The following is a 27667-nucleotide window of genomic DNA, read 5'->3' on the forward strand; positions in this document are numbered from 1 at the left end:
CAAACAGTTTTGTAAAGGAAATCTTTGAAAGTTAGATTTGCTTGTGGATGCCAAAGTTTCATGAGCATTAGAAACTGTAATAGATCAATAATAAATTTATAAAGGGGTATCGCCGAAGAATTGGAGCATTTAAAAACTGAGAAAGGTTACTTTTTTTACTGAATTAGTCGTAACTGAAGAAAACAAAGCTACCATAAAATTTCACATAGCTTCACACAGTTGTAAGGAAGCTTTGAAATATTTGGTCCTTTGCAGAACTGATAAAATTGACTTTGAAAATGAGTCTTTGCTTTCAATTGCTATAATTAAAAAAATATTTTCGCATAATACTTTAGAATAATAAATAAATAATTCCAAAACAGAAAGAAGGTCTTAAATTTTAAAAAAGAAAATAAGGAGCTTTTCTTTTTTATACAAATTTAATGTGCCTGATATTAATTTTCATATTATGTTTAACATATATTAATTTGCATTACTTTTTATCTTAATAAACTACTTTAAGAAAGACAAAATTTTTAAAAGTGTTTTAATGCCATGTAATAGTTGGAAATCTTGAAAAGAGTCATAGTACCATTCTGGAGGTAAAGATAAAATTTGGATTTTCACATATGATCATTACATATGTTATCATTAACTACAAGAATTTTTGTAAAAATCTGAACTTGCAACTGGTATGTTGCCGTAGAAAGACTGAAAATCATCATCAACATCATTTGCAAGAATAATTTCACACAATGGGAATCTAGTAACAGGTAGAAGGTAGGCCAGCATCTCTGCAGTATGATAGGTGACTTAAATAAAGCCTTCATCCCATTTTGAAGAAGAACATCCTGGAGGGCAATCCAAAGATCTCCCACCTCCCTTCCCCAGCCCCCAACGACACGAGAGGACTTTCAGCTTTCCATGTCTTTTGAGTGCTTCCTTACCACACAGACACTATACGTCTTATATCATTTTTATGCAGATCTGTGTACCACAACTAAAAATATATACCAGCTTGAGACAACCCTCAACAGAACTCTAAAACACATTGCAGAAGCGGCAGATTATACTAAAATGATGGCAAGCCTTGAAAAAACTGCATACCAGCTTTTCACCCAATTGACTGAAAAATGAGCTGGTTTTCAAAGCATCAGATCTACCCTGAACCTTGCTTGCCAAATACCTGGAAGTTAAGCTGGATGCAAATCTTTCATGGTATAATCTTACTGGAATTACTGATGAGTATGCCCGGAACAGATTAAATCTTCTCAAATGGCTCAGGGAGACAAAGTGGGCTACACACGAGATGTTCTGATAATTGCCTATAAAACATACATCACACCAACTATGCTCTCTCTATGCATGCAAAGCGATCTCCCTGAATACATTCAGTTTGTTTGAATTTCTTTTATGTCATTTAACCTCTGTAATGCAAGGCAAACTTGTCAGAGGTATGTATATCAGGTGTTAGGTAGCCTAGACTTTTGTTGTAGTGCTTTACAATTATTTGCTATTGTTTCTCAAAGATTTGAGCACATTCACCTTGACACCATGTGACCCTTGCCTCCATCTGAGATATATATACACACACGCACCTTGTCACCTTTAGAAATAATTTTTCTCATTGACCTGAAGGATATGGCTGAAACAGTCACTTGCAGTTTCATTGCACGATGAATCAAGAGTCCCAGAAATTATAACTATGGACGAAAGAAGAAAATTGGAGTGTCATTTAATTTCCTCATTCAACAAGATTTTAGGAGTTTGCTAAATTCAAACTTCACCATATTACCCATTTTGCAATGGACTGTTTGAATGAATTCACCAGACCCTTAAGCAAGTCTTAATATAAAATTATGACACAGGCTGGACAGAAACTTTACCAATTGTCCTTTTTTGGTTCACTGCTCAGCTTTCAAAGAGGACCTTGGTGATATTTGTTTCAAGATGTCGTATGGAACAACTTTGTCCTCATCAGGAGAATTCTTAAAAGCTTTCTAACTATTTGCTGCAGATGGATCCTGCAGCAAGTAGGAGAAAGCTTGCTGACATCTATATAATACCATGCAGGAATTATCTCCACTTCTACGACTACACATAATAAACATTTCTGTTTTGTGCACCCTTCCTTAGAGACTTGCTCAATTTTTTTTCAGTGACACAGTGAAAGCCCCCTTAATACAATCACACGATGGTTCATGCAATATATTGTCAAATGGACTAGTAAACACTTCATTCTGATAAATGGAAAAGAATCTATTGTTGAAATTGACCATTCAAAACAAACCTTCACTACTCAGTACAACATACTATCAACTGTAGTTATTCCTAATGACAGTTTACCAATGACTAGTTATTCTTAAGGACAGTTTACTAACAGCATCAGTTATTCCTAGTGAAAGTTGAACAACCACTAGCTCAGAGAAATTATCAAAAGAAGTACCATCTTTGTGCTCATATAGAAAACTATTAGTTTTTAATAGTGTAGTGAGATTTAATTCTTACTACATATGATGTGTCAGCACCTACAGTACTTGGGGGAGGGGATATTGTAGTGGTTTAACCCTAACTGGATTTTTGAACTTTTATTTACTTTCTAATTGTCTGTTTAACTACATTATTTCATACTAGCCGCTATGCGGCCAGCCTTTCTCTGGCCTGGCCTTTAAATGTACCAGAAAAATGCCTAAAGAGAACACCAACATTAAATTTAAAAATGGCACAGAATTTTACTCTGCAAAACAATTTTATATATATTAAAAAAAACTCCACAAATTTCAATTAAAATGTATCTCTACATATAATAAAAGAAAGAGTCTGTCTGCGTGTCTTTCATCTGCGCTGCGTGCAAGCTAATGGACCCACGGCTACGAAATTTGGTACATAGGTGCATCTAGACAAGAGCCAGTGCACGTCGAAGCGATTTTTTCGAAATTCGAATTCGAATTTTTTTATTTTATGTTTCGTGATGAAATCGTGTCATTTTGAGACATAATGGGTTGTAGGAAAGCAAGATTTTACTCTATACACTCCATTTTCACATCGTCATGAAATGTAGGCACTTAGCTATTTTACGAACCTAAAATAAATTTCATGTTTCAATAAATCTATTAAATACAAATTTATTTAACAAAGAGAGCTTAACACCTTTTCAATGGGATTTTTCCTAAAAAAGTTTATTTTTAAAAATGTATAGTTTATTTATTTATTTTAGACACGTTAAACTTTCATCTTTGTGACTGCTTTTACAAAAAGAATTTTGGAAAAATTATAATATTTTGTATTTTAAAAAATATTTTTAAATGAAGCTTCTGAGTACACTTCTCACATCTTTAAAAATGTGATTTTGGCAACAATTTTCCTGTTTTATTGTTAATGATAGATTTTTAATGAAATCGCATATTTTGAATAGTTTTATTCTTTTAGAAATATGGGTTTGGCAACAGTTTTTCATCGTATTTCTTATGTCACTGTTTTTAAGAGATTGGCATATTTCATCGTCATTTATATATATCTATAATAAATTTTTATTGATTTTTTTTTTGATAAAGTTGTTTTACAGAGTAAAATTCTGTGCGGAATTCTACGTTTTTTGAGTTGCTTTCATGTTATTTTTTGCTTATTTCACTGTTTGTAAGATATTGAAAAGTTTTGCATGATTTTTTTTTTCTTCAACATAAAGTTGGTTAATTTTTTTATTAGGATAATTAATATTTGTGTTAAGGGATATAGCTTATTTCATTATAATTTTTTTCTCTTGAAAATATAAGATGTAATATCATTAATTATACTTTGCTTTTCAGAATTTTTTGTATTCTTTTATATTATTTATTGCTCATTTCACTGTTTTTAAGATATTGAAAAGTTTTGAGTGACTTTTCTTAGGAAACAAAGTTCTTAACCTCCTTTATACCATTTGAGTTCTTAAGATTTTGCAAAGGGAAGTTGGTTAATTTATTTATTAGGATAATTAATATTTGTATTAAGGGATATTGCTTATTTCATTGTAATTTTGTTATACGTAATGACTTTTTTTTATGAAGTTGTTCTCCAGAGTAAAATTCTATGCAGTTTTTTAATTTAACGTTTGGTGTTCCCTTCAGCCATTTTTCGGGTACATTTAAAAGCCAGACTAAGGCTGGCAGCGAAGCTGCTAGTTACATATAAAAGAATTACAATGAAATAAGCAATATCCCTTAATACAAAGATTACTTATCCTAATAAATAAATTAACCAACTTCCTGTTGCCTTCTATCAACAAACATCCAATATCCAAGAAAAACATTAAATTTAAAAACTGTACAGAAATATCACCTTCATTTATAGGAGTGGCAACAATGCTGATATCAGCAACAATGGCTGCATGCCATTGTTGCTGATATAATGACAGAGAATTATTGATTTGATGCAATTTCATAAAAAAATATATAATTTTTATAAAAATTTTGTTTGAATTTTGAAAAAATTACTTCAAGTTGCATTGGCTCTTGCTTAGATGCACCTATGTACTAAATATCATAGCCCTGGGTCTATTAGCTTAAGTGCAAGCATGAACAAAAGACACACACACACATACACAGACTCTTCCTTTTATATATATAGATATCTAAAACTGTAACAAAATTCTATGCATGTAACTGTAACCATATCTGTATTAGAATAAGTAGTATAGTTCCACTAGTGCTCGCATGCAGATGCATGCATTCTTGTAACTTGTTATTGTCAAATATGATACTTGTTATGTTGTGAAGATGATGAGTGATTTAATTTGTTAAGCAAATTAGTTGTGAGTAGTGATCTGGTATACTATAATGGAATATTCAATATAGCACATACTTCTTATCCATTATATTTCGAGCTCTATGAATGTAACACAACAGTAAGCATTCCTATCAGTGTAACAAAAGTAAGCATTCCTATCATCTTTACACATATCACAACAGTAAGCATTCCTATCATCTCACATGTTCGGCGTTCTTGTGCCCGTAAGGTTGGCATTGCATGCCATATGACAAAGTGAAAAATTCCGTCGTTGAAACTGAATCATCACTACTCATATGTCACTTTAAATTTCGTGGTTATTTTTGTATTTTTGAAATATTGCTAAGAGATAGCATGACTAGTTCTGGTTTCTTCATAATTTTCCCATTGAGATTTCCTGAATATCTGTTATTGAATATATTCACGTGATATCTATTAGAATTTCAACTAAACAACCATTCAAGATAATTTTTGATATTCACAGCCAATATTTTTTATAAAGTAAGAAATTTTTTTTTTGGATTAAAAATTGGTTATGGTTTTGTGATAAATGTGTTCAAGGCAGGTTGTAAAGCTGTTTTAATGGAAAGGTTGGAAAACCATTTTCTAAAGCATTTTTACATAATAATTTTTATGCAGATATTTATATTAAACATATCAAAATAACAGAGTTACTAAATATAATATCTCACTGTATTGGTTTTAAATTTAAAAATTGGGTGCATTGCAGAGAAAACTGGTGATCAGTGGACGGGATATCACATCTTTGACCACCCATAGGTCCATCAAAAACTGCTTACTGTCAAAAATATTTTGCATTTTCGAATTTAGGTTAGAATATATATTAATTTTCAGCAATTGAAAAAAAGCTTTTTTTGAGGGTGAGAAATTTGGAAGGGGAAAAAAAAATCTAACCAAGAAGGGTTTAAAGGTAGAAAAAATATCCCTTGAAGATAAAAGATCTGGAAGTTCTTCCATGAGCATCACCCTTGAAAATGAGAGAGGAATTCAGAACTTTTACACATCGAACATTGAAGAGTGATCACTAATACTACAGATGTTGTCATATTATACGATTCAATCCAACAATGCAACATGTGCATAGGATTCTCCATGACCACTATGTATCTTGTTACTAAGTATTCACCACTTCCGAATTTCTCACCAACTTTAACAAGTTAATACTTCCAAACCAGGCATACTTACCAGATTTAGCTTTTGCTAACTTCTTCCTTTTCCTAAAGGAGAATTTGCAGTTAAAAGGTCACTGTTTTCATACTGTTGCCAAGATCCACATTGTTAACTTAGACTCCTATGTATACATGATCCCGAAAACACCACTATAATTTTTCCTCACGCTAACTAAGGAATGCTTTTCAGCATACTGCCTTACCAAGACTGATGGTCACTTTAGCTGTTATTACTACCTTAAACACTCCTTTGCTGACATGCTACAGGGCTGATCCAGGGACCTTTTTGATTCAGCAGCATATGGAAATCCTGAATATTTCAGTGTAAAAGACTAAATACTTTCAGAAAATATACAAAAGGTCTGCACTTCTGCAGAAATCTGAAGAAAGAAGAGAAAACTGGGTATGATAAGTCAATTTTTTTTTTTTAAATTTATCCTTTTGATTTCCTTAAAATTTTCATATCTATGCATCTTGAAAGAATTTGCAAAAAATTGCTAATATTCTGGTTTCTTTCTCACAATAACTTATTTTGCAGTTTAAACATCTGTATGGTACATAAATAATACATACATTCTGGTTTCTTTCTCACAGAATATTCTGGTTAGAATATTCTGTGAATATTCTATATTCACAGAATATTTAATATTCTGGTTTCTTTCTCACAATAACTTATTTTGCAGTTTAAACATCTGTATGGTACATAAATAATACATACATAACAAAACATTCATCTATACTGCATGCTATAAATTTGAAAAGTTCACTGTATTTACAATAGAAACAGCATAGTTATTTTCATTCAATAAAGGAAGTTGTCTGCAGTGGTTCATCTCAGAAAGATTACTACATTCATCCAAAACATGTTGACAGCAAACAATTTATATGCGAAGATTTTGATGCCACTGATTAAGAAGCACGTGAAATTTTGGGATTTTACTGGCTTTGATTTTATTTTCTTACGTCTTTGTGAATTAGGTTCCAAAGTTCTTAATTTTTGTCTACAACTGATTACACATATATTGAAATGATAGTTTAAAATAAAAAAATGAAATTCTGAAAGGGATTAAAAGCGACTAAAACAAATTAAAGATTGATGCAAATTTGAGTGTGAGCAAATGCAATTGTACAGAAATTGTTGGACAGTGATTTTACCATAAAAATCATACTTTTCTAACTATCAAAAATTTTATATTGATTAAATAAGATTCAATGATTCATACCTCTTTACATATATTTTTGCTTGAGATGTGTCACCTAAGCCCAGTCATGACCATTCCACAATCATCAACATGATCTTCTCACTGTGTTGATCTTTCACATTTTATGATTTCTCATGCAATGTGAAAAATTCATTATTATAAAATAATACATGCACAATGAAATAATACAGGAAAATGTTCCTATGTTGTGTTATTATCATTATTTATACCTATTTATGTTCATGAGCTCCATTTGGAATAATTTATCAACATTAAGTGTCGCAATGCAATACACAAACAGTGAACAATACAGTACCTTTTACAATATTTGATTTCTTTAATAAATTTCAAAATTCTTTTTCATATACTAATGCTTTTTTTGAAGGCAAAAAGGCAATGCTTAAAAAATTTCAGGCAGCTCTTTTAATGCTTCAAAAGGCAAAAAAAAAGTAAACCTTTCAGAAGGTAAAAGTTCTTGCCTTTTCTGATATGACATTGGAATAGTGAATCCCGACATAAAAATAGTCGTCAAACCTGGAGATGAAGTGGTTAGGATGGGAGACCAGACACTGAAAAAAAGTATAAAATTGCGTATTGGTACTTCAAACATAACTCACACAGTGACTAATTGAAATGGACGTGCCAAAGGCACTTGTTTGGAGATGTTTGCAGTATGATTTTAAAGTGGGCCTGTCAGCAGCAGAATTAAGTCGCTAACTTTGTCAGGCATTTGGAGATGATGCTGTTAACAAACGAACCACTAGGCAATGGTTCCAGAAGATCAAGTCAAGGAATATGTCTCTTAGTGATGCACCATGCAGCAGTCGGCCATAAGCACTGGACGATGAGGCTCTGAGCACAGCCATAGAGAGTGAAGTAGCCAAACATGTGGTAAATTTGCTGCACACTTCTAGGTATCTGATGAAATGATCAGACTCCATTTGCATCACACAGGTATGGTATACAAGCTGAGCAAGTGGGTATCCCACTCACTGTCCAATGCAAATAAGCAACAGCATGTCGCCGTCTGTTTGTCATTGCTTACTCGGCACCACAATGCATCCATATTTGATCGAATACTCATGAGCAATGAAACGTGGGTTCAGTATGACACACCCAGGCAATCCAAACATTGGTTGTCACCATGGGACCCTGTGCTTCACACTGCGAGACCTTCTCTCCACCCACGCAAGATCATGCTGTGTATCTGGTGGAATAGTCGCCAAGTGGTGCACTATGAGCTCCTGCCAGTGAGACAAACTATCACGGCAGGCCTGTACTCACAGCAGCTGGACACCATCTAGAGACTGAGCTGGAAGACACTACCTTATCCACCATATTCCTCAGACCTCCCAACAGACTACCACCTTTTCCATTTCCTGGGTAACCATCTTCATAGGAAATCTTTCAATAACTGGCCAGATCTCAAGAAGTTCCTCATGGACTTCTTTGCTTCCAAGACTTCTGAGTTTTACCATGATGGCATTGCACAGCTAGCCACTTGTTGGAAAAAGGCACTGGATGCCAACAGTGTTTACTTTGAGGATTAGTGGTGATTAGTATTTGTTTTATGACATTTTCTTTCTGACTGTCCAAAACAGCAAGAACTTTTTGCTTGCCTTGCCTCACACAAAGTTATTAAAAAGAATCCAGCATTTCATGGTTTGATTTGGTTTGGTTTAGTTAATTATGGCAAAGCACACTAGGGCTATCTGCTTAAGAGGAGGGATGCCTTCGTGGAGAACTTTCTAAGGAAAACTGACTCATATACGCGTCACACATGGGGAAAACCACGAAAACGCCCACGCAGCCAGCCTGTTCACGGGATTCGAACCATACTACCAGCGTTCAGTGACTTTACCGCTCGGCCGCTGGTGGGCACAGCATTTCCCGACTTTTGAGGCAGAAACTGATAAGCAAGATTTGATAAGACTTAACATGGGCCATATTTTACATTTCACTAGAGCATATATCAATATTGTGAATGCTATTGCAGTATAAATGAAAATCATTGCCACTAAGAGCCTTATAAAGTTGAAAGTGCTACAATAAGTCATATTGTCCTTGCTCATTATTTATGTAAGAACTACATTTAAAGCATGAATTAACTTACCAACTCCTTCCTTGATACAACAGAATGTAAGGATGTAACTGCTGAAGGAGTATTAAATTCTCTGATGATCTTTTAAGGGAACTTGATTTTCATGATGATTTTCTGAAAGAAAATTTCTTGTAAGTTGCAGCTGATGGGGAATGTTTGGCTGAAATATGTATACTTAAATACCAGTTTCTCAAAATTATAGTTTAGCATTTTGCTAATCATAGATTAGAACTTTCAGTGTCAAATATATAATGAATAAACCGTTTCAGTTTGAGAGCGTCACTGCAGGGGCGATTAATGCATTGCCGATGTGGATATATACACACTGACATCCTGGCATGAGATTACTGGAGCATTTGTCTATTTCCAAAGAGTGTGTTGGAAATGCTTGAACGTTAACAATGACGATGTTATTACCAAATGCATCCAAATAGGACCAACGAATGTGTTGTTAGTCCAAAGGGTCAATTTGCCCAGAAGGCCTATTAATTTCGTTTTGGCATTTTACGTTAGTTCACTATAAATGTAAATGTTGGTTCACTTTTCAGATTGTTGTCACCAAACATTAGAGACCTGTATTATATTTAAAGAAATTAAATAATGTAGAATCTGAAGAAATGTATATATGTTTCTCGCACTGTGATAAAACAATGGTACTGTGATACTTCTTTGGCAATATGAAGCAACTTCAATGATGGAACACAGAAAATTAAGGCTTTAGTTGCCCATTTCAAAAACTAACAGAAATTGAGAGGAATTTGCATGAAAGACTACTATGAAAAAACACCAAATTTCCTTTTAGACCTAGCCTAGATATGTAATGGTCTTTATGAATAAGCAGAACTTCATGAATTAACAGAATTGAAAGCACATTATGACATTTTATTCTGCTCACAGAAAATTAGCCAATCAAATTAAATTATTTGATTAAAGGAAGATAAACATTGGGTTTTATTATTTAAAAGTTTTACAAACAGAAAAAAACTCGGATAATAGAAAAGTTTCAACAGAAATTGGGTGAGGATATCGACGGAAAAACTGCACTGATATGGCCAGACTTCATGGAAGTTCTGAAAGGGTGCACGGAAAGTCGACTTGACATGCAGGCTATAATGGTTTGGTTTATTGAGATTATGGCAAAGCACACTCGAGCTATCTGCCTCCTAAGTGGAGGACGACTTTCTAATAGAAACTGGCTTGTATGCAAGTTACACATGGGGGGAACCCCAAAAATGCTCATGCAGCCAACCTATTCATGGGATTCGAACCTCTGACCAAATTACCAGTGTTCAGCAACTTTACTACTTGGCCACTGATGGGCTACAGGCTATAATGGCATGCTAAAATTCCACAATGGGTCAAGGTGCTGGATTGTAAAACTTGGCTGTATGATCTTCTTCTGATTAAAAGAAAAATATATTTGCATGAAAGATTTGGATTTTTCTTCTCAGTAACCAAATGCCTGGTCATTCTTGACAAATGCATTAATGTGAAAAACCATTTGAAACAATGGATTTGGACTTCTCTATATGATAAATTCTAAAGGGCTTTTGAGAGTACTTTTTAGGAAAGGAGATTCCATCACAGGGTGTAAAAAATGGTACTTATGTATTATCGCAACCACCTTAGTAGAAGATCACCAAACTCTGGCAACACCATGCACACAACCGTTCTTTAGATAACCATATCAATTATAATCTGCAATCCCAAAATTCATCAAATCACCTTTCTTTCTCGTAAAAAATCGCTGATTTGCTGCAAAATGATTGCGTTTCTAAATCATAAAATGGTTTCCACATATTTTTTTCAAAGGTCTCTCTGACTAGGTAATATTAAGAAGTGTAATACATATTTTTAGACTTAAATTAATATTGTATAAATTATACATAATTTATTAATGAGTAACATAAAATATAATGAAATTGTTTTTGGAGCTTTTTGGCTTTGGTAACTTTCAGTGTTTTTAATAATATCACTAGTCACTACAATGGAAACTTACACACATGCATACAAACTACCAAATAACTCCTCCCTCCCCCCCAAAAAAACTGCTCTAGTAGTTTATCTGCAATCTATATAATTTTATCAAAAGACTTTAAGCATAATATATCTGCATTACTGCTATGTGCACTCACAGCTTTAAGCAAAAGAAAAAAAGTTTTGCTTCCTTTTCAATCCCTGACTTTTTTTTTTTTCCGTCACAGATTCCAAACTACAAAAAATTTTTTAGTCCCAGCTGGTGAAGATCTTGTGCTTAACATTTTAATTACACTGCTCGACATTGAAAGTGCAACACCAAGAAGGAGTGGTCAGAAATTTATGCAAATTTTGGAGTAGACGAACGTTACTGAGTTATGCGAATGATACAAAATGAGCAGCTCTCCGACGCACATGAAGTAAGATATAAGGGAAGCAACGTGCAGAATGGGCAATATTCATATCGTTATTTCTGCCAAATGAATTATTAAAGAAAGTTGGTTTTTGTCCCGGAGGATACGTTTAATAGGAGAGAATGCCAGGCCGCTGTCAACATAGGCACTTCCAGCAGATAGACGATTTTATGAGGGGTATGGTGATCAGACTGAGAAGGGCGGGTTGGTTCTTGCATCAAATCGCAGCTGATACCCACATGGATGCTAGCACGGTGCATCGGCTATGGTGAACATGGTTGGAACAAGGATATGTGGAAAGAAGGAGGGGTGCTGGTGCAGCCAGAGTGACGTCAGCACACGTGGATCGATGCATCCATCGACAAGCTGTGGTGGTCCCGCAAGTCACTTGTACTGTGATTCTGCAGCATGTGCAAGATACCCTGGATGTTCCTGTGTTGACCAGAACCATTTCCTGTTGACTGGTTAAACGTGGCCTGCACTCACGGCGTCCGTTAAGAAGACTGCCATTGACCCCACAGCATAGACGCCAACATTTAGAATGTTGCTGAACTGAATGCAGCAATGTCGATGACAGAATGGCAAGACGTCGTGTTCTCAGATGAGTTACGCTTCTGTTTATCCAGTGACAGTCACCGCATACATGGAGAGAGATCTAATCCGGCTGTAACTGTGGAATGCCCCACCACACGACAACGTCGCATAATTGTTTGGGGCGCTATTGTCTACGATTCCAGGTCACCTTTAGTTCGTATTCAGGGCACTATGATGGCCCAACGATACTTGAATAGCGTAATGTGGCTGATGGCAATCCCCTACCTCCAGGGTCTGCCTAATGCAATTTTTCAGCCGGATAATGCCAGACCACACAGTGCTCGCATCTGTCAACATGCTCTGCAAGGTATACAGATGCTTCCCTGGCCACCGTACTCTCCTGACTTGTCACCAATCGAACATGTGTGGAATGTGATTGGACGCCGTTTGCAGACTCTGCTCCTGCCTCGTTCAGAAGATAAACTATGGCAAATGGTTGAAAGGGAATGGAGAGCTTTCCCTCAGGACACCATCCGCACTTTTATTGACTCTATGCCTAGACATGTTTCTTCGTGCATAGCTGCGGTGATCCTACACCCTACTGAGCCTATGTCCTCCGTTACTACTACTACTACTACTATTACCCTACTGAGCTGAAGCCGTTATCGCTCTGCATTCTGAACATCATTTTGAAATAAAGATCACTTATTGCTGCTTGCTGTCTCTGTCTTTTTCCTAAATTTCATCACTTTCTGACCACTCCTTTTTGGTGTTGCATTTTCAATGTCGAGCAGTGTATATCCAGTTCATTCCCCTATACGTATTCTTTCTCAAAAGCTATTGATTTCTGTCAGTGATTCAGTGACTTGATCACTTTTTTTAAAAAAAGGATTCTGCAGAGAGGTAGAAAAGGAATTATATATTTTAGTGCAATACTAAACAAAGCAATTTCTCCATACTTTTCTTTCAATTCCAATGCCTGTTTCTTTTTTTAGTTGCTAATAATGTTTAAACTTTATATTTCTGTGATAAAATATACACTAAATGCACTGATAATGGTGTTTGTTTATATCATGTTTTAAATAATTTTATATGTGTATTACCAAGACTTGTCTAAGTTGTTTTCAAGATATTTTCAACTTTAATATACCTTTAGCAATGCTGCAATCTTTTTCTGGATTTTGCTCAAAGTGATTGAAATTAGCTTCATATGAAATAAGGGATCATCTACATCTTGTTTGCTATGTTAGGAACTTTTGACTGAATATTTTTGACTTTTGCAAGTGAATTTTTTTCCACAATTTACCTGAAAATTGGCCTGTCCTTTACAGAGTCCTATACTGAGTTCCAGTATATTTCAGATTAAATTTGGCTCAGACAGGCTAGTTATTTCAAAAATATTTTATTATTTGAATAACATGCTCAATAACATTGGATAAATAAAATTTTTGGTGAATAAATTATGTATATGTGCTGAACAATCACTGAAAAAAGGTTTTCTAATTCTTTTCTTATTTGTACCTATTGTTGGATTGCTGATTACAAAACTACAAATTTTACATTTAAATTTGCTTCCAACTCTTTTAATAGCAGCAACAGCCAGGATAAATAAATTTTTACTTCTATGTGATGCTAATGATGTATAAATAATTTCCCAGGGTTCATACACATTTCCTTACATGAAAATTAAGGACTTTTAAGGACCATGAAAGAAAAAATTAAGGACCTATCATCAAACAAAAAAATGAATAGAATAAAGCAATTATCCATACAACCGACTTCATGCTTGTAATTTCACTTTAAGAAACTAACAGAAGTGTGTATTATGCACTATTATTAAATTCACTTTAATACATACCATTAAACAATTTTGAAAATTAAACTAACTCCCTACAAGTTATGAAGTAGATAACATTAAATTAGGAACATAATTTTTTGAAAAACATGTATAAGTGTATTTTACAGTAATAACCACTATTTTAGAGATTTACATGATTATTATTCAACTTATTTGATATTTATTTAAACACAGTCAACTACTATTATAATCACAATGTAAGAATATTTTGCAGATTAAAATAACTGATTTGTAAACATACAATTTATTTCCTTGGTTTTTTTGAAAGATACTAGAATAATAAACTGTACAATTAAAGATACAAAACATTTATGCTTTTTTTAAATCTGAAATCTTTTCAGCTATTTTAACATCTAATTTATTTATGTCTATTTCCTTTTCTTTAACTATTCATCTAAGTTCATTTGCTTTGATAAACAAATCAATGTTCCTGCTGGTCTCAGCTTCATCTGCTAAAGCATCTACTTCTTCATAAATATCTTTAATGTCCCTTTGAAGAATTTTTTTCTTCTGCTTCATATAATCAATTTCTTCCTCAATAATATTTCTTTTCCTCTTTGAATTTTTAGATTTAGTTAAAGATTTTTGTTCTCCCAAATACTGAACTTCTAAATAACGAACTCCACTTCTTGCAGAAGCTGCTGCTGATCTCATTTCTTTATTAATTTTGATATTAAGAACACCTCCAGAAAATTTTATGTAATCAAATACTGTGCATTGAAAAATGTATGATGAGTCACTTAAATTTTCAATTTCAATTGCTTTATTTACAGAGAAGCCCCTTTCCACAGAGGCCTGTTCATGTGACAAGATAAGAATACTTGTCACAGTGAATACTTGAACAGTGAAAATATACATTTTTTACTATATGTATATAACATATACATACAGTACAAAGTTTGAGATCCGGACATCCTATATCTGGAATGATCTAAAATCCGGACCTCAAAGCCACCACCAACCAATTTTTTAGGGCTTTTTTGAAGGGAAGGGGTATGCTTTACGCACGTGCATTAGATTTTTTTCCTCATCATAAAAAAACATGTCAGAAATCCCGATTCTTAATCTCAGTTTGGCACTAAATAAAATATCTCATTATTGAAGAAATAATTATTTTAGCATAAATTTGTGTGATTAGTAACTTCATTCCATAGCTGCGTATCTGCTTGGCATAATCTCAAACCGAAACATTTGTTAATTTTACAACCAACTAATATTTTATATCCTTCATGCCGAAATCGTGAATAATTATTTATTGTATTTTGCTTTCATCACCGCAAGTTTATCAACGGATGACAACTTGAGTAATGACTCATGCAGCGACGCCAAATAACAGAGTATTATCCGATTACAGATTTAAGTTTAATGCGCTAAAATGTTGACAAGGGCAGATTTAACAGAAATTTCTTTCCTTATGCTAAAAATAGATTTTGTTAATGATACTCATAGGACAAACGATTATATTTAGTGCTATTTGAATTAAGAATAACTGATTTGTTATTCACATAAAGCCAGAACCAGCGCCAGAGCTCGCATGGTCGCACCAGCGCCAGAGCTCGCATGGACGCACCAGGCGGCAGAATTTAGGGAAGTTAAAACAGAAGTTTTTCATTGCGATGACAATGCCCAAATCATCAATCAATTAACGGAGGGCGAAATCTGTAGTATGGTTCTAAATCCAGAAAATACAGCTACCGATAGTGAAGAAAGTAACAGAGAGGTTACTGAACGAGAAAAAATTTTGATTGACAAGTTATTCGGAATTCTCGACACAGCAATTACAGGACTTGAACAATGGAACTTAATAACTGAACAAGAAATTATATGTCTATAGTATTAGTCTAAAGTATTAGCAAAGAAAACAAATCAAACAACTCACATTGAAAGAAATGTTTAATAAAGTAAACATATAAATATTAAGCTCTTTTCTTTTGTAAATTTTGATACTCTTTAAATCATAAATGCTTCATTATTCCATAAATCATGATTTCATATTTTGAATTTTATAATATCTACGTGCCATCTTAGTAGATTTAAAATGATCTAATATCCGGAAAAATCTCAAATCTGGGATCGCCAAAGTCCCGACGAGTCCAGACCTCAATACGGAATGTATATTTTCAGTTAAACTTCTACCCAATAACTTTAGTAATTCATGAAAGTTAATTTTGCGTCTAGTTAATTCAGGAAAATTAGTTTCAATTAGTTGTTTTCAACTAATAATTGTATCGCCATTAGCAAAAATAATGCATTACTATCAACAGCATAGGATTAAACCAAATACTTAATTCTCTATTGAAGCTTCAAAACATATTTCCGAACTTCACTTTTTCTCGGCTAGCGTTAAAAAATTTGCCCTTGCCGACCTAAAATCGAAATGGAGCCAATAGATTTCTCGCGAAATCGATAACAGACCCTCTGCAGAAATAAACTCATAATCCCGATATCCCATACATACAGTATGTGCAAAAGAGAATAAACTCCATAGAAGGTGATAAAAATTAATTTATGGCTTAATTGAAACAAACACAGAAATTAAGCTAAGCAAAACCACGTAAAAACAAATTGAAATGATAAAACGAAACTTAATTTTCATGTGAATTTTCAGCGCTGACTCTCCCATTCTAGAAATTTCAATTTGTTTCAGACAAAGACCACATTTAAGGATTGCCATCCATCAATATCCAGTCTTTGTAGTCAGCTTGATGAAGCCACAGTTTATTGAAAATGCACTTTTCAGGCATCTTCTTCCTATTGGCGTCGGAAGGGTTGTGGCTTTCCAGGTTGGTATTGCTCTTATTTTGGCAAATATTTTTGGAATCCCCCTTTTTTTTCTCGAGCACCTTCCTCATCACTTTTGACTCATCACTTCCGGCTTCACGCTTTCGTCATAATCTGCCAAAATTTATGGATAACACCTGTTTCGAAAGATTGGGTGAACAGCCAATCAGACACCGATACTTTCGTTCGGGTAGCTAATTGTTTTATTTATTTATTTTTTTTTTTTTATCGTTTGCAACGCAAATCCGCCAACAGACTGATTAAGAGCCGTGTAATTTTAATTCCATATTCATGAGAAATCGTAATTCACACTTAGAAGGCAATCATTAGAAATGATAAGAAATGTCAAATGAGCAAAATTAAGGACCGTTTATTCATTTTGGCCAAAATTAAGGACTTTTAAGGACCAAAAATCATTTTTGAAAAAATTAAGGACTTTTAAGGACCGTACGAACCCTGTTTCCACTGAACGTGCAGTTTTACCTGTTTTGCAAACATATGTGGATTATTGGTTGAATGTGGATATTAGAGGTATTACAATTTAAAACATCTCATCAGTGATATCATTGTAAGAAAGTGATACATGTGAACTATGATTTCACAAGGCAGATGGCTCAAGATCACACAAGAAGCATAGGCTCGCATGCTGCATCATACTTAATCACTTAAAAATTCACTTAGATATTCTTAATACCTCATATGTATGTTATGTATGTGCATTTATGCTTGTTTATATTAAAACATGTTTTATACCTTGTATTTATCATTTGGATTGATATTTCTTGAATGATTAGATTAAAGAAGATCATCAACTAGTGGCCATTGGGAAAGGAATAAATTCTGCTGGAATGATTGACACAAGTTTGGTGACAAGTCTGCCAACTTTGATGGTTGTTGGGATTTCACATTTGGATAAGTAGTTTTATTTTCATATGTTTAAGGTATATGAAATACGTAGGCTTCTATATCTGAAATGCATTATTTTTTCTCATTTAGTAGGTAAATTAAAAAAAAAAAAATTTTAACATCTACTCTTCCCTTGGGCATGCTTGAATATTACAATATATTTACTACATATTCCTCCCTTGGGCAAGCTACTTCACTCAAGTAGTAGAGTTCAAAAATAAGCAGGCAAAGTGAAGTGGAGAAAGATGCTTGAAACACTACAAACAATCTTTTCTGGCTTAATGAACCAATACCCCTTAGATCCACTTTCTTCCACATAGTACCAGAGGGTGAAAAAAAGGCCACAAAACGGTTAAAAAGAGGATGGTGACTATATGACAACATAGAAGCACAATGGTAAAGCTTATCATGATGACTATATGGTAATTTATGAGTGCAAAGAGTTGAATGTAGGCTTTTGATACTCAAGTTGCTAACAAATAAGATGTTCTATTTTATAATTTTTGACCAGAAATTTCTGCTTTCATTTCGTTTTTCTACATTTAATAAGAATTTTTATAAACTATCCAGAATTTTCACATATATTGGCATCTCAAGCTTTTAGAGAAATCGAGTTTTTACTACACTAACATAGCTTGTTTATATCTTAGGTTTGATTTAACCCATTTTTCATCACTTAGAAAATCTGTAATGTACACCACGACTTCCTCGTATGGAATATTAAATTATACACATTTTTTCCTGCAGTTCATTTAAACTTATTGAATTGAATTAAATCTACTTTGTTAATAGCGCATAAAGCACAACAAAATAAACACACTCTTTAAAATTTACCATAGTGACAAATAGGGCACTAGGTTCACTTAACAGCATTACATCTGATTCAATTTATAACTCAGAATGCACAAACGTTATATCATCTGAAGAATTATCTAATCATTGCCACATGCTCTATTCAAATATTATAATAAATCTAAAATGACATATTAAAGAAATTAAACAAATGAAAAGTAAGTTTTTCACAGACGATTCAGTGCCACTTACCTAATGAGCATGTGCTACTCATAAACATTCTCCTCTGTTCGAGATGGAATGGTGACAATGTTTGCTGAAACATTTATTTCCTTGAATTTCATTAGAGATATATTTCTCATTCAATTAATTCAGTTCTCACTTCGCGGCAAGGCTCAAAATATCTTCATTAAAACTGAAAGATATAGAAAAATATAAAACACCAATTATAGTTAAAACAATAAAAAACCCTAAAACACCAAATACAGCTAAAACAATTAAAAAACAATTTTTACAATTAAAATTAGAGTTTCTGTGCAAACATAAGCATTTCGACCAGCAGACAAGAAAGCAGATTTTCCGGTTTCCTTTTTCGTTCCACTCGTCAAAAAGAAACTGAAGGTGCAGAAAGACTTAATTCACTATTGTGCTAAGTTTCAAATGTAAACAAATATGGCTGCTACAGTAAGAAAAATTAGGCTTAGCAGCACTTAAACTACTTTTAAATTGTTGATAATTCCACAATACTGCATGAAGATTAATTAAATACATAAAAACCTTAACCAGAAGATAAGAACAATAAAATTCAATCATTTTAAGGCCAAAAAATGCGCAATTTACCAACATATAAGAATAAAAAAAAACTGGGCACACGGAGCCGAGCAACACAGCGGGTATATATATGTATATATTTATGCACTTTTGGTGTGGCCAATTGCAACCAAAAAGGGAGGTGCACAACTACACATTATAGCAGTCCTATATACAAAATTTCAACTTTCTGAAACTACTCCTTTTTGAGTTATGCAAGACACACAAACATATATATATACATACAGACATCACAAAAAAAATCGCTTCTGAATCCATTTTAAATCAGTTTTAGAATTCGTTTGGGGAGAAAGAGTCCTTGGTCAGAGCATATTTAAGGGTGTGCCTTGGATTATCACTAAGTTGTTGTTTCATTTATGGTAACCTGAGTAGTTGAATGTTATGGAAACCCTATTATGACGTAATTGGTTGCATGATTGCAATGAATTTGACTAATGGAAAAAGATTTGTCCGAGCTTGTTTGTGTCTTCAATGTTGGTTAGGAAGTAAATTGCTTATTTTGTGGTTTACACGGTAAAATGGCTGAATGTGGCAAGATTAATTTGAAGTTTCTGTACAATTCAGAATGAAAGGGAAAAAAGCATTAATTGACTAGTGTGTAAATGAAGGTGTACTTAATAGCCATTATAAGTGTCCTGTTTATACAAAGGAAATGTGTATGATCAAACATTGGAGGATAATTTTTACTCTTATTTTTGTGAATTTATGTGGCAATGTCAGTATACAAATTTCAGTTCAAATAATTTTAGGAAGTTTTTGGATGCCGTTAAGGAATTTTGTTTGACTAAAGACACAGAAATTTCTAAGGTAAGTCAATATTTGCTTTGTCAGTACTTAGATGTTATAAGGAATTTCCTTTTTTATGTTATTTCACTGTTTGATTTAAAATGTAGTTTATTGAGATTATATATTTTTTGTTTGTCTCTAGAGTAGAAATGGCCATTCCTTTGACTTTTAAAGTGAAAATAGATCGATGTGTAAATGGACAAAGTTGAGATAGTGCGCAATGCCAAATAGGCGAAAATAGGTCGATGTGTACATGGATACCGAGTTTGTGCAATTCTTGGACTTGTTATTTTGGTTTTTGTGTAGCGGCAATTTTTGGCACAAAAATCGGCACTATACGAAGCCAAAATATTAAGTCAAAGAATTGCACAAACTCGGTGTCCATGTACCGCCAAAAATCGCTAAGGGGCACCTGTAAATATATTTTTAGCGAATCCTTTATTGTCCTTAAATACAGACATCAAGCAAAAACATTGACGAATTGCATTCGATAGCAGTCAAAATGGATATTTTCTTTGAAATACAATACCCAGAATTTTTCGTGATTACAATACTTCCTTTACTTTATACAAGGAAGTAAAAATGGGAAAATTTCTGATTTTAATTAATGATTAAAAAAAAAATCTGCCAATTAAAATAATTGACATCCTGTTCAATCACCTCTCATGTCTCTTTAAAATGAGATCAAGATCATTTCAGTTTTAATAAACGAGTGTGAACGTGACTTCTCACAGATGATTTTAATAGTGACTTCAACAAGAACTTTTTTTACATTTAAGCATTGTATCAAACAATGCTTATAAAATTAGCAATTTCTCCTTTCGATTCATTTAAGTGTACAAAAATTTGTCATTTTTGATAGTACACCATCTGGTGTGAATGTCAAAAGCAAGCAAAGGAATAAAAAAGATGTTAATGAACATAACCAATTTAATAAGTATTGTGGATTGTGTAGTATAAGGGGTAATACATATTATTGGTAAAAGGAATTTTATTCATCCATAGCATTTACTTTTCCCAATTTCAATTATAAAATGATAAAATTCTTCAGTCAAATTAAGTCTACCTAAGCCTGAGCTAGCTATTCCATAACTTGTGGTCACTATGCATAAACAGAAATCTTTCAAGAAACTTTCAGACTTCCCTTTTAGCCAGTTTACAACTGTTATTATATATCCATTATCTAATAGCTATCTCCCATGCACTTTTATTAATCAAAAAGACAGTAGATTTCTAGATTTCTTAATAAAAAATATGTCATTTATACTGAAAGAAAATTAGAATGATCCCTGAAAGCATTGTAGCCACTATTATACTGGGTGCTACAATAAATGTTATTCCTGATTGAGCTTGCCGTTGCACTGCAGCATCTATTCCAGTATGACTCTAAACATAAATTATCTGTACAAATTTTATTTTATGATATCTGCAACAGTTATGCCAAAATAAATATTTACATTTTACATATTAGTTGCCTTTACTCCTGATAATGTTGGATAAAATGTTATACAAATACACATATTGACAATTTGGGATAATAATTATGATATTATTACTATTAAACATTCAAACACAAAAGAAAGCGACTTCACATTTGAAAGACTATTTACAGAAATTTCTGTATTACTTTCAATCAATTGTTTTTTAAACTTCTAAATAAGTTAAAATATATTAGCTAAAAAAATAGAATACTACTTACATTAATGTTTACAACAGCCTTATTTCAAAATGAATATATATATTTTTCATAGCAGACACTACTCAAAACACTTGGCGCAAGTCAGCTGCAAAAGTCAGTCAGATCAGAAAATTACAACCATAATCTGTTTCTTTACATTTTTAAATGATAGAAATAGCTCTCATAAGAAACATTACATACTAATTTAAAAGATTACTTTCAGTTTAAACAAAATAATTATAATTACATGGAATTTGCTTTAAATGACTCTGATTAATACACTTGAAAATTGGTATGCTATGCAAGAAACACTCACGATTTCATTGTTTTCCTTAGCAGTGTAAAATATTTTTACATATGTAACTTCACATGAAAAGATTTATAATAAGTCTACTGTATACTTTTCCCACCAATTTCAAATTTTCAAAAAATAAAGATAGTTTAATTTTTAAACGAATAACCTTTGTTGATGCAAAATATCCTACATGAAGAAATAAAATTCCCTTATTTACATTACAGAAAAAAAAAAAAAAAAAAAAAGAAAGAAAGAAAAGGCAACTCAAATATGAAGACTTTTCAAATAACCAAATTAGCTATAATTCTAATTAATTTGAATTGAAATTTGTTTTTGAAAATGAATATTATCAGGTTTATTACACAAAAATTTTTTAACTTTAATAGCTTCAAAATGCATACTTGAGCATCAAATATGAAAGGCTTAATGTATTTTAACCATGTATGCAAAAAGAAAGACATACACATACATTCAAAGAAGTAATAAAAAGGAAAAGAAATGATACTATTAATCACAAAAATTACAACAGACAATACAAAAAATTATATAAGTAGTTCGTTATATACGCTGTTTTACCATACCATAGCAGAGAGACTGTAGCATCATCATTCTCCAAAGATGTATGTTAATGCAAGGCTAAAGATGACATAATGTACCTGTTTTAATATCCACTACCTTAATTAGATAAGAAAATATATTGGATTAGCACATATAGATATATTGATTAATATTATTTACATATAGATAAGAAAATATATTGGATATATTATATTAACATTATTTTTTAATGTAGGAGAATGATAAACAGAAAATTTAGATGCAAGCCACTACACTGTTAAGAACCTGAAATTTTAAATAAAAATTAGACTATAAGAAAGCATTAAAATTATAGCCATGCATTTTACAAATCATTATCAGATAAAAAGAATACAATTTATATTCTAATAAATAATATTAGATATCACTCAAAATATATAAAATCATATATAACCTCCAGCACAATTTTCTACCAAAGTGAAGGATGAGTTTTTAGTTTTGTATTTAACGAAAAATAGATGTTTAAAGATAAAACTTCCTCGATTACATAGTCACACTAAACTTCTAAAAATGACTCAGATAAATACTGCTTTAAAAAAAATGCTAAAATGGGAATAAACTGTAAATTTTGTTATATAACTTCATTAACAAAGCGGTTAATTTTTAAAAACAAACGCACATGGTAATCTTTGCTTAATTTACACGGATATTCAGAAGCACCAAAATTATTTCCTGTAATTATTTCTTGACAGAGAAGTAAAACTCTTCAAATTAACAGAACACTAAATACAATTTTGGTAATCAATCATTATAAATCTAACTCCTAAAAGAATATAGGATAGCATATCAAACCTATGACAAATGTAAACAATCGAGAGTGAATGCACCAACAATCATACTCAAAATGCACCATAAATTTAAAGCTTTGAAATGCATCCGAAACCATTATATTTTTATATGCAAAGCATAATAGCTCTTCGACTGATATCATAAGATTAGTACAGCCTTTTAAAACTCAGACAAAAGAACAAATTGCCTGCACACAACTCCGAATTTCAAATTCACGGACGGCAAAAATTTTCACCAACGCAGTCTGATAACGAGGCTACGAAAGGGATGCTGGGTCACGTGGACAATTAGTTGTCATTCGTCTTGGGCAAAGATGGCTGCGAATGTTCAGTCTTTGGTACAGTACTGGAAAAACTTCGACTTACCGCAGCTGCAGGTAGGCTTTTAATATTGTATTTACAATACAAGTTTGATTTATGAATATCTGAAGTCCAACCAGCCCGATTTAGAAAGCTGGAGACACTACCAAAGTGGCGCTTCGGTTGAGAAAAAATATTGATAGGTTATCAGCAGATATCGATGCCTCTCTCTATCCTCCGGTAGAGCTGAGATGAGTAGAGCAGCTTCTCTTTGTTGCTCTTTTCATTGCCACTGACATAGTATAGATGTGATAGAAAAAGATCTGCAGCCTTTTTTTTATAAGTGTACGGTGTCTCGCGACGTCCCAAATTTCAGTACTTGTGTGTATGACAGGATCGTTCCCATGTGCACTGTAGTTTAAAACTCGCGCAGTGAAGTATCGTTAAAATTTTGAGATCCTGCGCCGGCAGTCGGCTGGATTCATGCCGAGTTCCGATGCGAGTGCTGCCGCGTATATATCCTTTCTTTTGCGCACGGTACCACTTAGTGAGTGTCATGAGTAGGGGAATTACGGGCAAATAAATAAGTCCGCACTCCTTTTTAATGTTATTGTACATTACTAAACATAATTATTCGTGGGTTAAATATCAGATAGGCAAAACATAATATTCGTTTCCCATTCATGAAATATTAGAGTGAAAACTGAATTTAATGTCTCGTGATTATGAGTTTGTATAATGTACTAAAATTTGAAGCAATAAAAATTACACTTTCCGTCTTACTATTTGTTATGAATGATAAAAAAATTATAAAATAAATGAGCAGCTTTATAAATTTGAAAATATGGTAATTCACTACTGTGATTAGTAACTCTCATTATTTCGTTAACTAACTGGGTTGAGTATTGTTTTAAAATCGCAAATTTCTAACGGTCGTTTAGATTTAACAGAAAAAGAGAGAATCGGCTGTTATTTGGAAGTTTTAATGATAACAATAAAAGCTTAGTTTTGATTTTTTAACAATAAAATAATAAACAACAATAAAAGCTTAGTTTTAAGCCTAGATTGATTTGATTGATTTGACAATTTTGATACTGAAAAAGAGATTTAGTATATTCCGAAGGGCATCATGGTTTTATTTTAGAAGCAAAATTTATCTTGTATGACAGCTTTTACTCACCAAGAAAGATCACTCTTGAAGTTTTCATCCTCTTTTTTTATTTGAAGTTAATATCAAATTAAAATTACATTTCACAAAAATTCGTGTCGACTGCAAGGCTGCAAAAGGAAGTTTTACACATGGGTAAAGTGGAAGTCAGTATTTAATTTTAGCTGATTTTTTTTTCATTGCTTTTATTACGGGAGAAAATAAGTAGTAAATTGAAAAAAAAAAAATAAATAAATAAAATAAAAAATAAATAAATGTAGAGCTGTATACTTAAATATTTATAAATTTTACTAATCGTCAAGGTGAAATTGCTTAACCCTGCAATATAATTCGTTTGCATGGACTAAAAATGTAAAGTAGACGAATAACATCTTTTCTTTTTTTTTCATTTTATAAACTTTGATAATTTATTTTATCTTCAGATTAATGATTTATATTGCATTTAACATTTTCGTTGCTACAGTATTTCGAAAGCGGGCGTTTTGTTTACATATTTGTCTGCTATTTATTTGCTTTTTCGCCCCTATTAAAATGCGCAGATTTATTTAAAATCAGTTCATTGTTTTAAAGCTATGTGATAACGCTTTCTATTACGTTTTTCATAGTACTATGAAACCACAGAAAATTAATATTTCACACATGATCTGAGATCGATTCATCTTATTTTTTGCATATTCATCTTTAAAAATACTAGACTCTTCAATTTAAATTACGTTTTTTAAATATTAAAACGCTTTTAGTTTTTTACCATAGCTTTTCTTTTTTATCAGTTGCCTTTCTGGGAATTAAAAATATGAAACATTTTCATTATAGGACGGCATGATGTTAAATTTTGCCAAACATAAGAAATATGCCTCTTGGATTAGGTATTTCTGCCAACAAATGATTAAAATGTAATGAATGACACTCTTTTAAAAACATTTTTATTGGCACAACTTGCTTTGAAAATAAGAACGCTGTTTTAAAAGATAAGAACAATTTATTTAATTTAAAGATGGCCAATGGGCAGTATCGGTTAAAATACGCTCAGAGGATTTTTTTAAATTTTTATCCGACCTTTCCACGTGAATTAACACAAGAAACAATAACATTAAGTTTCGACTAGTACTATGGCGTATGTTTTTCTTTTTTGTAAAAAACTGCTTAGCGCACATCGTCCTATAACGGGAACGATCCACATTCTCATACAAATAAAAAGATTTAAAACAGTTTACGTATTTTACCCAAAACTTAGGCCATTTTCGTTCTAAAAAAGAAAAATTAGACAGATGATATTTAGTTCGGAAGAATCGAATGACTTAGCTTCAACTATAAGAAAAGCAGATTAAAATTTTTACGGTGAATAAATGTACGGGTTTAGAATAGACCTATGATATACATTTCATGAAAATCATAAAAACAGTAAGCATATTGCTCTTTTTATGGCAATCAGAATTACTGAGTAGTTATTGAGCTTAATTTCAAGAAAATATGATAACTATTGTTCTTTCACTTCTAGAATATTTTATTAAAACAAAGTTTCGATATATCGGAAGAAAATACTTTGAAATTGGAAATTCGTGTGCTTCGCTTCCTGCTTTAAATTATATTACACGCTTTCAATGTTTTTAAATGTAACTAAATATACGAAATGTGTACAAGCATTTGTTTATCTTTCCGTAAAAATATCCAAATTTGAAAATATACAATTACTTTGAAATAAACTGAAGTAAATTAAATGCGTCTAATAAATAAATATCCGACTATTAAATCTAATCACCTTATTTCAGTCGAAAACTGAGCCAAACAATAAACTCGAAAATAATATTAATTGTCCAACTGTTGAATTAATGAATGAGAGTTAAAAGTCTTTGCTTATTTAAAGACGGAAGTGCCTTGTTTATTTAGTAAGTCATTTAAATATTAAATACTTGAGTACTGTAAGAAATAATTTTTATTATACATCTAAACACACTGAGATGCAACATTTGAATCGTCAGTTATCTAAGGGAAATAAATATTCTCAGATTGTGATTAGTTAATATCTCAGCAATCAGTATTATAAAATAATGTTTTAAAATATTAATTTGTAGGTGATGCACATTCTAGCATCGCATCTGACAGAAACACGTCAATGTAGAATTTAGAATTAGACAAAATAGCACCTTTATATTGGCATAGATTTTGAATAAATCTCTATAAATTTTGAGAACGAATAGACCTACGCACTTCTTCTTAGAAAAATTTTGTTTCTAAAACTTGCTTCGAGAACAAAAATAAAAAGAGCAAAAATTGCAAAACGTGTTTGCTTTTGATAAAGAGGATCCGTATTTCATCGATCTCGAAGTCGATGGAATTTCGTTCAGAATTTATGGTAAATCTTTTACCTAATTTTAAAACATTAAATTTTAATAAAGAAAGGAAAATATTCAAGAAAATTTTATTGTCAATTCAATTTTTATGCATATAACTACCTGCTGTTAATTTTATTATTCTTGTAATGCGAGTTTAGAATATTTTTCGATACTTGTGTCTTTTTCCAGATTGGAAGCTTCGGTTTGGAGATTGGGAGCTGAATGACGATGTGTCTGACGAATATATATATTTTTTTAATTTCTGAAGGGCACCGTTTAGTTACTGCTTGCAATACAGATTCGAAAGCAGTTGTTAGATACGTACCAATTCATTTAGCTTCTGTGTCAGTATTCGTTAAATCTCTGAGATCTGTGATGAAAATATAATATTAAA

The 27667-nt window shown here is 32.3% G+C and overlaps 1 protein-coding gene and 1 long non-coding RNA gene across 2 annotated transcripts in view; one reads left to right on the top strand and one right to left on the bottom strand.

The window, feature by feature from the left end:
- Nucleotides 1-7457: 7457 nt before the first annotated feature.
- LOC118193983 (uncharacterized) lies at nt 7458-23684 on the bottom strand. Its single transcript, XR_004759027.2, has 6 exons — nt 23477-23684; nt 22669-22762; nt 21814-21898; nt 18750-18912; nt 9249-9350; nt 7458-7704 (listed from the first exon to the last, which is right to left on the bottom strand). It is a non-coding gene; the product is annotated as an uncharacterized LOC118193983 (long non-coding RNA).
- Nucleotides 23685-23781: 97 nt separating this feature from the next.
- LOC146997625 (protein CASP-like) overlaps nt 23782-27667 on the top strand; it is a 611670-nt gene continuing 607784 nt past the window's right edge. Inside the window, exon 1 of the mRNA XM_085814364.1 lies at nt 23782-23849. Within this exon, the coding sequence (XP_085670490.1) occupies nt 23787-23849 (63 nt within the window). The 5' untranslated portion in view covers nt 23782-23786. The remainder of the gene's footprint in view (nt 23850-27667) is intronic.

This window comes from Stegodyphus dumicola, chromosome 4 (genome assembly GCF_044657685.1).
Source record: "Stegodyphus dumicola isolate Sdum_Otavi_A_Nest chromosome 4, ASM4465768v1".
In the NCBI taxonomy this organism is placed as follows: domain Eukaryota; kingdom Metazoa; phylum Arthropoda; class Arachnida; order Araneae; family Eresidae; genus Stegodyphus; species Stegodyphus dumicola.